A 13631-nucleotide genomic window follows, 5' to 3' on the forward strand; every position below is an offset into this window, starting at 1 on the left:
GTAATTCCTCGCAAAATAGCGAAATCGCTATTACCGATTTTTGCATTTGGGATGATGAATCCCAAATGCAAAAATCGCACTAGCAAAGGGCCAGATTCTGAGAATCTGGCCCTTTGCGAGCCGATTTCGGCTTGATGAATCAGGCTGTAAGTTACATTACTTCGAAAAACCCCAGGGAACATCATCAAAATAGGAAACATGCTAGAATGGCTATTTTTGGTCATTTTTAGGGACGCAAGACTGGGCAAAAAATACCACACTGGATGGCCCCTTTAAACGCAAAATGGCTGCCAGGTTACACTAAGTGAGTGTCCAAGGCTTGCCATCTGCACAACATAGAATAACCAAGTACTCCCACAAAGGAAGCACAAAAATGCATGTGCAGGTTACACAGGAAGAAAACTGTTTTCATACGCCACATTAAGTGATCTTGTGGACAATACTATATTATTATCAGAGGTGGGCGTAACTGGCCTAATTCTGTCTAGCGTACTTACTCATAATTACCACAACATTACTCAGAATTATACATTATTATGTGAGAAGAGTAATCCAGCATTTAACACTATTTTCTTAGTGCAAAAAGTACCCTAATATTCAAAATGGGCCAGAGGATGAATTTTGCGCTGAGACAAAAGCCTTAAATGCTATAGGACACGAACACCAATAGCCAGCAGCCGTACGCTCTCTCTCAGTTCATTTTTCCTGTGCTCCTGCTGCAGGAATTTTGCCCCAAAATACTCTCAATTATTCAAACTTGAGTAATTGTGTAATTTCGTATCAAGAGTAATGAATAATTACTGATATTACTCCAATTACATCCTTTTGCGTCCTGATGTTCACGTCAGAACCCCTGCCAGAACTCGCTTTCCTCTCCTGGCCTGGCTTGTTATGCCGTCCTAATAAAGGATCTCTACCATTTAGAATCTGCATTGTAGTGTTTTAGCTCTAAGTGTCAGACTCTTAAAATTGTGCTGCATATTGCTGGCACCACCATTTGTCACTCTCTGCCTCCATCATGCTGGTGAGGAGCTGTACCTCAGTGGGGGGAACTAAGGGGCATATTATCAAGGGGGTTTATCTCTGCTTTTTTGGCTTTAAAAGCCAAGAAAGCAGAGATAAAATGATCTCCCTATTACCTAGCTGTCGCTAACACCAGTTAGCGACAGCTAGTAGGAGATAGCGACCATCTTGGGCCCCACTTTGCATGTCAGTGATATTTATCACTAATGACATGCAAAGTGGGCGTGCCAAGATGTTAGCGACTGGAAACAGTCGCTAACATCGCTATCTCCAAAAGCTAACACCTGCCCTGAGCAGTTCTTATCCATGTTATCCAATGGTAGGTGGATAACATGGCTAAGAGCATTAGCTCGGTAATGCATGAATATCGCTGACTTTTCAGCGATATTCATGCATTGCGGCCAATTTTTATTGCATTTGCGATAAACCTTGGTAATACCAAGGTTTATCTGCGATAAAAATCGCCGCAGCTCAGCGGTAAATTTTGGTCTCTAACCGAGCAATAGCGATAATTATCGCTATTGCTTGGTAATATGCCCCTGAGTCCTTTTGCGAATCTACTCGAAACATACTACATTATATTCAGAGAAGCACTGAGTGTTCTTCATTGCCTCGGGTACTTATCAGTTTGACCCTAGCAACCAGACTTCCTTCATCCTCTTGATTTCTCTGCCTAATGTGTTGTGAAGCAGACATGTGTTAGTAGTGAGCTCAGTACAGAGCACTTTAAATACACAAGTGATAAATGACAAATATACTCGTAGATTTTAAAATGCTCCATTAAAAAAAAATAACAGTTCAATTCTTCCACACATTTCCGAAACTACAAAGCAAGCTAACATCTCATTCAATCGATCAGATTTGTAGAGCGCTACTTGTCATCCGTGAGGGTATCCAGGCGCTGGAAAGGTCCAGTTGATTACCTGATAGGCAGGTCTTCAGGGACTTTCGGAACTCTGGAAGAGATGAGGAGGTCCATAGATGAAAGGGTCGCTCGTTCCATGTCTTTGCTGCTAGGTAGGAGGAGGAGTGACCGTATCTGCAATGCCATATGAGGGGGCGTGAGTTAGAGAAAGAGCGTGGAGCGGAGGTGTATCCCTCAGGTTTTTGGTATAGACATCTTCAATATAGCTATAGGTGCCCCATAAGAGAGACAACCTGCAGGGAAAGGGTCAATAATTGTGTTGAGAGGTCAAGCTGGACGAAGAATGGAAGAGTTGTGCTGTTTCACGACAGCAAGGAAAGTTCTACAGTCAGAATCCCTGGAACGACTGACAAAAGGGAAGGTGAGTGTTGGAATAGAAAGAAATGCTTCAGATTTCTGTTGGTAGCTGTCAGCTGGTGAAGGAGGCGACATAACATTACTCCACTGCTGGCTGTCAGCTGCCATAGGGGATACCATATCAGTCCACTGTTAATTATCAGCTGGAGTAGGAAGAGCTGCCGCATCTTTCCACTGTTGGCTGTGACGTGAAATAGGAAGAGATGTTCACCATTCCACTGCTAGCTGATAGCCAACAATGGACTAATGCGCTATCTCCTCCTACTACAGCTGACAGCCAACAGTGGAGTAATGATTGATTGAATAGCTTTATTTCGATATATTTATCATATCATAAAAGCATTACAATACAAAAATGGATAAAAATACAATACAATTTGACAATTCATCCCTCTAATAACATTATACATTTTGTCAATTCTACGATTTCTTATAAACAGCAATAAAATATCCTAAAAACGAGTTCATTTGCCCGAAAAATGTAAACATAGCTAGGGACTGAATCAAGCAGATCGCATTACTGGAGAAACAGTTTCCTCACGGATCTTATCCGCCATACCCAACCCAAGAATTTTGCCAAGCAACAGGCGAACAAAGGGCGAGCATCAGATCATATTATACGTAAAGCCTCCAGGTGCGATCTAGTGCCAAGGCTCCTGCATAATGGTTTCAGCCATCTGGACCGAGGGGCTGCATAGGCCGAACACTCAAACATTAGATGGGCAATAGACTCAACCCTTGTGTCACAGAAAGGGCAATACGGTGTAGTTTGCAGCGGTGGCTTCCAACTTGCTGTTAACTGCCCAAAAGGTAGAACTCCCACCCTGAATTTGAAATACAGTGACCTATCCCCCAGATTAAGGATCAAGTCCAGATAAGGTTCTCTAGAGGGGAGCTCCTTAATTATCAGAAACTCTACAACAGATCTGCATAATTTGGAATTGCTCATTCTCCCGTTTGCCACCCATGACCAATATAATTTCTTTAACATCTGTTTGGGTGGAGCTGTTCTATTGACCCAGGCGTCTCCAAGGCTCAGTTTACAGAGAAGCCGCTTAACTTCCCTGAGCCAGCCGACCTTGTGCCAGCCGGGTAATGAAAGGAGTTCTCTTAGGGCTTCAGCATAACTGGACAGTTCTGGTACATTCCATATTCGAGCCCACAATAAGAGGGGGCGTAGCCTAGCTTGCTCGCTTATTGGGCGTGTACCTGCATCTAGTAGGAGTGGGAGTGTAGGGGTGCTGTGTGGTAACTTCATAAGATCTTTATGGAAATTGTTTTCAAGGTGTGTCAAGGTGTCAACTCTCTGTACACCCCACAATTCCGAACCATACAACGCCGCACTCACCACCCTTGCCCTATAGATGTCTAATATCGCCCCAATGGGTTTAAGGGACGAGGCACGTTGTTCTTTTAGCAGGGCCCCTGTAACCCTCTTATGAGTCAGAAAGACTTTTTGGTGGTGGGCCTTCCAATTCATGGAGTCACAGAGTCGGATGCCTAAATAATCAAACTCCTTTACCCTTTCAAGTGGGACTGAGTCTAGGGTGGGAGGGATGACAGTTTTCCTAGGGGGGTTTAGGACAAGGAATTTGGTTTTGCTTACATTGATGACAAGGCCCTTAGAGTCACAAAAATCCTTGAAGCTAGAAAGCAACGTTTGGAGGCCTATCAGGGTTTTTGAGATCAGGAGGGTGTCATCTGCAAATAGGAGGGTAGGTATTTTTCTGCCAGCCAGGGAGGGTGCATCTGCTGGATGTTGGAGAAGATGCTCCACCACTCCGTTAACGTAAAGTGAGAACAGAGTGGGGGCTAGCACACAACCCTGGCGGACACCCCTATCTACAGGAATGCGAGATGTTTTTTGCCCCTGATCTCCCCACCTGATCTGTGCAAAGTTGCTTTCGTGGAACTTAATAAGCAAACCCAGCAGTACGGAGGGATACCCAAACCCTCTAAGACATTCCACAGTTGGTCACGTGGGACCAGGTCAAAGGCAGTCCGTAAATCTATGAATGCGAGATACAGACTGCCCTTGCCCAATACGACCACTTTCCAATATAGCATTAGTAGGCGAAATGTCTGTTCGATGGTACCAGTTCCTGATCTAAAACCAGCCTGGAAGTCTGACAGTACCTGATTTTCTTCAGCCCAGTGCAAGATCCTGCCTAAGACTACTTTGCCCGCTACCTTTTGGGTGGAATCGAGCAAACTAATTGGACGATAGTTAGCAGGGTCGTCCCGACAGCCTTTCTTAACCACATCGCTGCTGTGGTTATTTTTCCCCTGTGCTGGAAAGCTTTGATCACCATTGTTCATAACGAGCTCAGCTCGTCATCAGCACAGCTCAACCGTGCCTCATGACGAGCTGAGCTCGTCATCAGCATCGAAAGGGTTAAAGATCGGGACGACCTCTGCACCCCTCCAGGAGTCAGGAAGGCAGCCTCCCATCACAGCCTCATTCAGGAGTGAGGCAATAAGTCTGCTCCATACATCTGTATTGACCCGCAACAGATCACCTGGGATGCCATCAGGGCCTGCAGCCTTGTTAGCAACAAGGCACCTGATTGCCCCTTCAATTTCCTTAGCAATAAAGGGGTAATCATTGATTGTGATGGCAACCGGCGCTCTATGCAAGAGACCCATGTCTGATTGTAGTGCACCTGTTGAGATGGAGTAAAGCTTAGAAAAATGGGCAAACCAAGCCTCCCCTGTGATGTTGCAGGTCAATTGTGAATCGACAGGCTTGTCCCTAGCTCTCAGCAGATCCCAGAACCCCTTTGAGTCCTTTTTAGAACTCGCATCCAGTAGCTCTCTCCAGAAGTTGGATTCGTGTGCTTCCCTTGCCGAGGATAAAGCTTTTTTATAGCTTTTCCTAGCAAGCCTAATTTTGCCTGGGTCTTTTGATTTCACGGCTAAAATGAGTTCCCCTTTGGCAGCACGACATTCCGAAGAGTACCATTTGTCTCTTGCCTTAGTTGCGACTCTGTTGGTGGCCCTTGCCCTATTTTGTGGGATTATGAACAGCTCGCTTAGAGCTGAGATAGTTTCTGTAAAGGCCGCAAGGACAGCATGATTAGTAATTTTCCTTGTGTCTAGACGCAACTTCACAGCTGTCATTATGGTCTTAGCTTGGGCCATCCTTCCCACGTCCGCGGCAGCTTTAGCCCATTTTAATCGTCTGCCACAGTTCGAGGGAACAAGTTCATGGGATGATTTCCATGTATGTGGGGACTTAATTGGGTTCCTGTCTTGCCACGGGGGTGAGGGTTAGGGCCAAAGGGTTATGGTCGCTGTCGGAAGTCGATAGGACTTCCATATCTTGGTGAAACGGCCATAGCTTGTGATTCAACAAAATGTAATCAATTCTGGAAGTGTATCCCACCCTGTTGTAGGTGTGCGCTCCCCTGGGGTCTAACTTGGAACGACCATTAGTTGCTCTAAGGTCGTGTTCCATACAGAGTGAGTTAATATCTATGGCACTCTGAGTCCATTTTTGGATCGGGTCTAGAGAGAGCATGGGAATGCCTCTCCTAGCATCATCTTCCCAGGTGTCCAAGATGTCCTCACTGGCTAGAGGTTCGAAGCAGCAGTTAAAGTCTCCTGCTAGGACAACAAAGGAATCGATGTTACAGGATCCAAGTTCCTCTTCTATTCATTATGAGGATAGCGTTGAGGCCCCTCCCCTAGCCCCCCTTAAGTAAAGGTTGAACACTTCTAGCTTCCTACCCCCATGGCACTGTATTGTTATTCTCTGAAGATCAGGAGATTGTGAAATTTTATGCCTTATGGTTAGACCCAATGCAATACTGACCAAAATGAGAAGGCCGCCGGACGGGCGACCTTTACTGCCCTGAGGTTGGGATGCAGGAACAAAGTAGGTTGTGTAACCTACCCTGTGGTGAGGTTCCAAGCACCATGTTTCTTGCAAAAGACAAATACCGAAGGGATCCACAAAGGAATTCCAATCTGGATTGTAAAAATTGCGTGCAAGCCCTGCCACATTCCAACTTAGGATCTTCAGCTGTGTGTTCCCTGTGGTTCTCTGCCTGGGCAATATGACAGAGACAAGGGGGTCAGGCTCCAACCCTGACGCCACTACGTCAACTCTATTTGGTATTTGAAAGGCCTTGTTCTGGGTTCGGATATTTGCGCTGGTGACGGTAGGTCGTTTGCCAACAGGCAGGGCCAACTGGTGGGGTAACATGGAGGTCATTGGGGGTGCAACTATCTCATGCAGTAGTGTGGCTCACTGGTTAGAGGCGGCAGACCCGAGAGCAGAGGACGGCCCGGGACAGGGTTCGATTCCCGGCGCGGCAGGTTTCTGGACCAGGGTCAGCGGACTCGATAATTCTCTCGCCTCGGTGCCCACTCTGATCAGCGATCACACTCGGCAACTCTGGGCATTAGCTTGCCACATCTTCACTAACGGCCCCACCAGACCGCCGGGGATGCCTGGTCTCACCCTGGAGATACCCATTAAGGGACCATCTCTCAGGGAAGCCAGGAAGGGTTTCGCAGCGGTCGAAGCGCCTTGGGACCCTACGGGTAAGTAGTGCGCTATATAAATGCCAATACATTTACATTTACATTTGCATGGGTTCTAAGATTATTTAAGGAGTTCGGCGCTCCCTGTGCTAGCAAGGCATGTGCCGTTGATTGGGCAAGTGAAGCGGAGCTGGTACCATCAGGTTCGGTTATCAGGGATAAAGAGTCTGAGACCCCAAGGGATAAGGAAGCCTTTATATGCGGTGGAGAAACAGCTTGCCTAAGGAGTCAATCAACTTCTTCGAGACAACCAAACCTGTTCGAGGTTGGTGCCCCGAGCCAGCGTCTAGTTTGATCTTGCTCTTTATTTAAATACCCCCTCCGGGACTGATGGTGTACCAAGGACCAATCGCCCCCAAGAGTATGTGTAGTGCGCGGAGGGTAAAAGAAAGTCAGTGGCCTGGGTACAATAGGTGAGCGTTCGCCATCAATGGGCCATGAGCAAATATGGTGGGCCGTGTATGGATCCTCAAATGTTACCACTATACAGTCACCAGGACTGGATTTCCGTGAAGGACCCACCCAGGGAACTCGTCGGACCATTAAAACTCTGCTTCTCAGACCATTTGGAATCGGTCTATTCACGTTAAGCCAGTGCATGACCTTGTTCTTCAGGGACCAATGGTTTTCGTGGTGGTCATTCTCAACCTCAGGCACACCCGTCAGCACTACCACGTAATCATTGGCCTCTGGGGGAAGATCAATATAACCCCCTCGAAAGTTACTCTTATTATGTGAGCCCTGGGTGGTTCGGTGGACAACTTTGCTAGCATTCGGCCTTAAAGGAGCACCTGCATTAGTGTGTATGGGGGCTTGGGGAGTGGGGAGCTTAGACGCCCTAGGTGGAGGATCAGAAGTTTTGCGGTCAACTCCCTTGGTACGAGGTTTGGGAACTGGCCGTGTTGTAACAGGTGCTGGAGGGGGAAGATTTGGAGTCTGTGGGGCTAAGTTATTCTCTAGGAGACCTTGGTTTTCTAGATCTCGCAAGCCAAGAGTGGCCAAAGCTATAATACTCTTTTTCATCTCTAGCAAATTATTCTCAATGCGTGATAGTCTTAGGTCCAAGGGAGAAAGGAGCTTTTTTAGGGTTTCCCAAACTATACCTATAAACTCCCCATCCCTCCCTTCCTGGCCCTCTGATTGTGATCCAACTTCCTCTGCAATTGTGTTATCATTAGTGGTTGCAGGAACTCCACCATCTCTATCTTTCCCTCGGAGTACCAGTGGCGAAGAAGCACACCCTCCTGTAACGTTAGTCACAGGAAAACTACCAACATTAAGTTGGTGTGCCCCAACAATTTTAGCCTTCATGCGTGAGTATGCAGACCTTGAGTTACGTTTCCTTTTGTGTATTTTACCTTTGGAAATATTGCATGCAGATTTATCGGGTGTTACCAGGGTAGGGGGTTTGATAGTGGTTTGCTGGTCGAGGATAGCCATGGGTGGAATCTGACTTTCAAACTGGATTGTGGGACACAAAGTTGGAGGTGGGGCGAGTGAAACTGGAGTGTAATAGACGTCCGCCTGCGTAATTACGCAGCGCGGATTGACCAGACGCTCCGGAGTTATAGCAGATGCTATGTGACCCAAAGAGGATTTTTTAGAATTAGCGATGTCCTGCGACAATCTTCTAGCAGCAGCCAAATCTAAAGAGACACGAGTTTGCAATTTGGTGATTTCCTTGTCTATAGCAAGATTTGTGCGTGTAATGAAATCATCAATAGGGCCATTTTGTTGCAACCCCCCCTTAGCAGCCTTACTACGGCTTGCCCGAGTGCACATATCAACCCGCATAAACAATAGGATGGAGCAATATGAGCAGTACAAGTGGCAGAGCAAGGGGCGAAAGGGGGGGGGCCCAGACCAGACCTCTTGGACCTCGAACGGCCTCAAACGGCCCGCTCTTTGCCCGGTCTTCGCCCCGAGCTGCGTCCCGCGCTGCGGGAGTCTGAGGCTATGATATAGGGGGCGTGTTGGGCGGGGGGCGGGCCAGCAGGGAGAGCGGACCGGATGCTGGCTATCGGTCTCGCAGGGACTCCTGGTTGTTGGAGTCCCCGCACGCTCGCAGCCCCGCTGAAGCCTCACGCCCGGAACCGCCTTACCGCTCCTCTCCTTCAGGTGACGCTGCCCCACGCACTCCTGGACGAAGCGGCACCCGTGAAGCGGCACCCGCGAAGCGGGTGCGGCGAGATGTGCGCTTGATAGAGTTCTGGAACGCTGCCTTAACAAAGATGCCTCCGTGTGCAAATGACTGGTGTCCCAGCGAGGGAGGGTGAGGGGTGCTTTTACAATCCTCAGGTGGGCGGGGGGCGGGCCAGCAGGGAGAGCGGACCGGATGCTGGCTATCGGTCTCGCAGGGACTCCTGGTTGTTGGAGTCCCCGCACGCTCGCAGCCCCGCTGAAGCCTCACGCCCGGAACCGCCTTACCGCTCCTCTCCTTCAGGTGACGCTGCCCCACGCACTCCTGGACGAAGCGGCACCCGCGAAGCGGCACCCGCGAAGCGGCACCCGCGAAGCGGGTGTGGCGAGATGTGGGCTTGATAGAGTTCTGGAACGCTGCCTTAACAAAGATGCCTCCGTGTGCAAATGACTGGTGGAGTAATGTGAATTAGAATAGGAAGAGGTCCCACATCCCTTCGCTGTTAGCTGTCATTTAGAATAGGAAGAGGTGCCACATCCCTCCACTGTTAGCTGTCATTTGGAACAGGAAGAGGTGCCACATCCCTCCGCTGTTAGCTGTCATTTGGAATAGGAAGAGGTGCCACATCCCTCCGCTGTTAGCTGTCATTTGGAATAGGAAGAGGTGCCACATCCCTCCACTGTTAGCTGTCATTTGGAACAGGAAGAGGTGCCACATCCCTCCGCTGTTAGCTGTCATTTAGAATAGGAAGAGGTGCCACATCCCTGCACTGTTAGCTGTCATTTGGAATAGGAAGAGGTGCCACATCCCTCCGCTGTTAGCTGTCATTTGGAATAGGAAGAGGTGCCACATCACTCCGCTGTTGGCTGTCATTTGGAACAGGAAGAGGTGCCACATCCCTCCGCTGTTAGCTGTCATTTAGAATAGGAAGAGCCTGGTGCCACATCACTATGATGTTAGCTGTCATTTGGAACAGGAAGAGGTGCCACATCCCTCCGCTGTTAGCTGTCATTTGGAATAGGAAGAGGTGCCACATCACTCCGCTGTTTGCTGTCATTTGGAACAGGAAGAAGTGCCACATCCCTCCGCTGTTAGCTGTCATTTAGAATAGGAAGAGGTGCCACATCCCTGCACTGTTAGCTGTCATTTGGAATAGGAAGAGGTGCCACATCCCTCCGCTGTTAGCTGTCATTTGGAATAGGAAGAGGTGCCACATCACTCCGCTGTTGGCTGTCATTTGGAACAGGAAGAGGTGCCACATCCCTCCGCTGTTAGCTGTCATTTAGAATAGGAAGAGCCTGGTGCCACATCACTATGATGTTAGCTGTCATTTGGAACAGGAAGAGGTGCCACATCCCTCCGCTGTTAGCTGTCATTTGGAATAGGAAGAGGTGCCACATCACTCCGCTGTTTGCTGTCATTTGGAACAGGAAGAAGTGCCACATCCCTCCGCTGTTAGCTGTCATTTGGAACAGGAAGAGGTGCCACATCCCTCCGCTGTTAGCTGTCATTTAGAATAGGAAGAGGTGCCACAACCCTCCGCTGTTAGCTGTCATTTGGAATAGGAAGAGGTTTCACATCACTCCGCTGTTAGCTGACAATTGGAATAGGAAGAGGGGCCACATCGTTGCGCTGTTAGCAGTCATTTAGGATAGGAAGAGGTGCTACATCCCTCCGCTGTTAGTTGTCATTTGGAATAGGAAGAGGGGCCACATCCCTCCGCTGTTAGCTATCATTTAGAATAGGAAGGGGTGCCACATCACTCCGCTGTTAGCTGTCATTTGGAATAGGAAGAGATGCCACATCCCTCCGCTGTTAGCTGTCATTTGGAATAGGAAGATGTGCCACATCCCTCCGCTGTTAGCTGTCATTTGGAATAGGAAGAGGTGCCACATCACTCCGCTGTTAGCTGTCATTTGGAATAGGAAGAGGTGCCACATCCCTCTACTGACAGCTGTCATTTGGAATAGGAAGAGGTGCCACATCCCTCCGCTGTTAGCTGTCATTTGGAATAGGAAGAGGTGCCACATCCCTCCGCTGTTAGCTGTCATTTGGAATAGGAAGAGGTGCCACATCACTCCGCTGTTAGCTGTCAATTGGAATAGAAAGAGGTGCCACATCCCTCCGCTGTTAGCTGACATTTGGAATAGAAAGAGGTGCCACATCCCTCCGCTGTCCGCTGTCATTTGGAATAGGAAGAGGTGCCACATCACTCCTCTGTCCGCTGTCATTTGGAATAGGAAGAGGTGCCACATCACTCCTCTGTTAGCTGTCATTTGGAATAGGAAGAGGTGCCACATCACCCCACTGTTAGCTGTCATTTGGAATAGGAGGAGGTGCCACATCACACCACTGTTAGCTGTCATTTGGAACAGGAAGAGGTGCCACATCACCCCACTGTTAGCTGTCATTTGGAACAAGAAGAGGTGCCACGCCACATCATTCCACTGTTAGCTGTCATTTGGAACAGGAAGAGGTGCCACATCCGCCCACTGTTAGCTGTCATTTGGAACAGGAAGAGATGCCACATCACTCCACTATTAGCTGTCATTTGGAACAGGAAGAGGTGCCACACCACTCCACTGTTAGCTGTCATTTGGAATAGGAAGAGGTGCCGCATCACTCCACTGTTTGCTGTCATTTGGAATCGGAAGAGGTGCCACATCACTCCGCTGCTAGCTGTCATTTGGAACAGGAAGAGGTGCCACATCACCCCACTGTTAGCTGTCATTTGGAATAGGAAGAGGTGCCACATCACTCCGCTGTTATCTGTCATTTGGAACAGGAAGTGGTGCCACATCCGCCCACTGTTAGCTGTCATTTGGAACAGGAAGAGGTGCCACATCACTACACTGTTAGCTGTCCTGTGAAATAGGAAGAGGTGCCACATCCCTCCACTGTTAGCTGTCATTTGGAACAGGAAGAGGTGCCACATCCCTCCACTGTTAGCTGTCATTTGGGACAGGAAGAGGTGCCACATCCCTCCGCTGTTAGCTGTCAATTGGAATAGGAAGAGGTGCCACATCCCTCTGCTGTTATTTGTGTGCTGGACCCTAAGTTATGCCCGCATCACTCCGCTCTTACTTGTGAAATGCAATACAAAGAGGTGCCACATCACTCCACTGCTAGCTGTGAAATAGAACAGTAAGAGCTGCCACATCACTTCTCTGTTAGGTATTAAGTGGAATAAGAAGAAGTGACTCCCCAATGGGCAATCTATAGTTAGAGATGAAGGTATCAGGGGAGGCCCAGGTATCTGCTGCACAGATATCTGCAATGGAAGCCCTTCTAACAGAAGAGAAAATAAGTGTACTTGAATGAATAGTCAGTCAATTCCATATAATAATGTGTTTATGATGACTTGTATTACAGTAGATTACGTAGATATCATACTTATGTTCAAAAAAAATATTAACACGTGTTTGGGCAAGTGAAATTAATGGACCGCACACAAGTAGACGAAATAAGGTTTATTCAGTCTGAGGCGATAACATCAAGAACCAGATATTGAGTTCCAGTCAGGGCTCTCTCTCCCTTCAGCTGCCTCACACAGGATCTACAATCCACAATATTCCAAAGGGAAAGGGCATGAATTTGGAAGGAATGGAGGACAAGGGAAAAATCGGGGTGGGAAGGGCAATACCAGGACCCGAATGCATAGAGTTGACAGATATTAGAATCAAATAACATGCAATCCATTTCAAAGATATAGCTAAGCAGATAACAAAAATGCAAATTCATCCTTTCAGTTTTGACACAAATGGTCAGTATGGTGTAATATACAGTTTATCAGAGCCAGCTAAGTCGACCAAGGGGTAAATCTCCAATATGATTCATACTTTAAATCATTCTGTGAATTTTCCTGTTTTGTGGCATACTTTGAACATGCCAGTGTTTTTAAAATCCATGAACTGTTTGTTTACATATTATTGATTGTAACAGTTATTTCAACAATGCACACAATCCCGACTAAATCAGCCTTCAGCCCGGTCCCTGTTTATTTCTGTATAAGATTCCACAAAGCATGATAATGTAACCAAATGCATACATAGGATAGGCTTTATGACTAACTATTAATTAGGCAAAAGGATTACATTTAGCTTCATTATATGTAAATTGGCCTCACGTGTTTGGAACTTTAGGTAAATCATTTACATTCAAAAACCTAATGATTTACAACACACCGATACAATGAAGTGTTTCACCATGCATTCTATTCGTAGTCAAGATCCAGAGCTGCAACTGAGACCTGGAATCGAAGAAATGCCTCCGTATGCTTTCATCTTTAGTTAGTAATATTCCATTCTGTTATTTATTGTCTTCTAGGCTTGGTATATCCTTTGCCTACTATGGTGTGATCCTGGCCAGTTCTGAGCTGCTGGAGAGGAACCTGGTGTGTGGCTCTGACCAGGCAATCGCAGATGAAGGTAAATTGACCATAGAGGAGACCTCGGGACCATGCCGATGCCACATGCTGAGCCCCGCAGACTACCAGACCATGATCATCAGCACGCTGGGCGAGATCGCACGTGAGTTGAGAGCGGCTTATGCACATATGACAACTATTTCAGGCACATTGGAGTCCTACAGAAGAAAATGATTAACACTTCTGAGATCTTGGAATAAGGGTCAAGGAGC

General features: G+C 47.6%; 1 protein-coding gene across 4 annotated transcripts in view; it reads left to right on the plus strand.

The window, feature by feature from the left end:
- Positions 1 to 13631, plus strand: part of SVOPL (SVOP like) — a 671022-nt gene that overhangs the window by 559992 nt on the left and 97399 nt on the right. For all 4 annotated transcript variants that reach the window (XM_086952960.1, XM_086952958.1, XM_086952961.1 and 1 more), the window contains one exon: positions 13320 to 13522. In XM_086952960.1, coding sequence (XP_086809086.1) covers positions 13320 to 13522 — 203 coding nt within the window. The remainder of the gene's footprint in view (positions 1 to 13319; positions 13523 to 13631) is intronic.

The sequence above is a fragment of the Lissotriton vulgaris genome, chromosome 1_2 (genome assembly GCF_964263255.1).
Source record: "Lissotriton vulgaris chromosome 1_2, aLisVul1.2, whole genome shotgun sequence".
Taxonomy (NCBI): Eukaryota; Metazoa; Chordata; class Amphibia; order Caudata; family Salamandridae; genus Lissotriton; species Lissotriton vulgaris.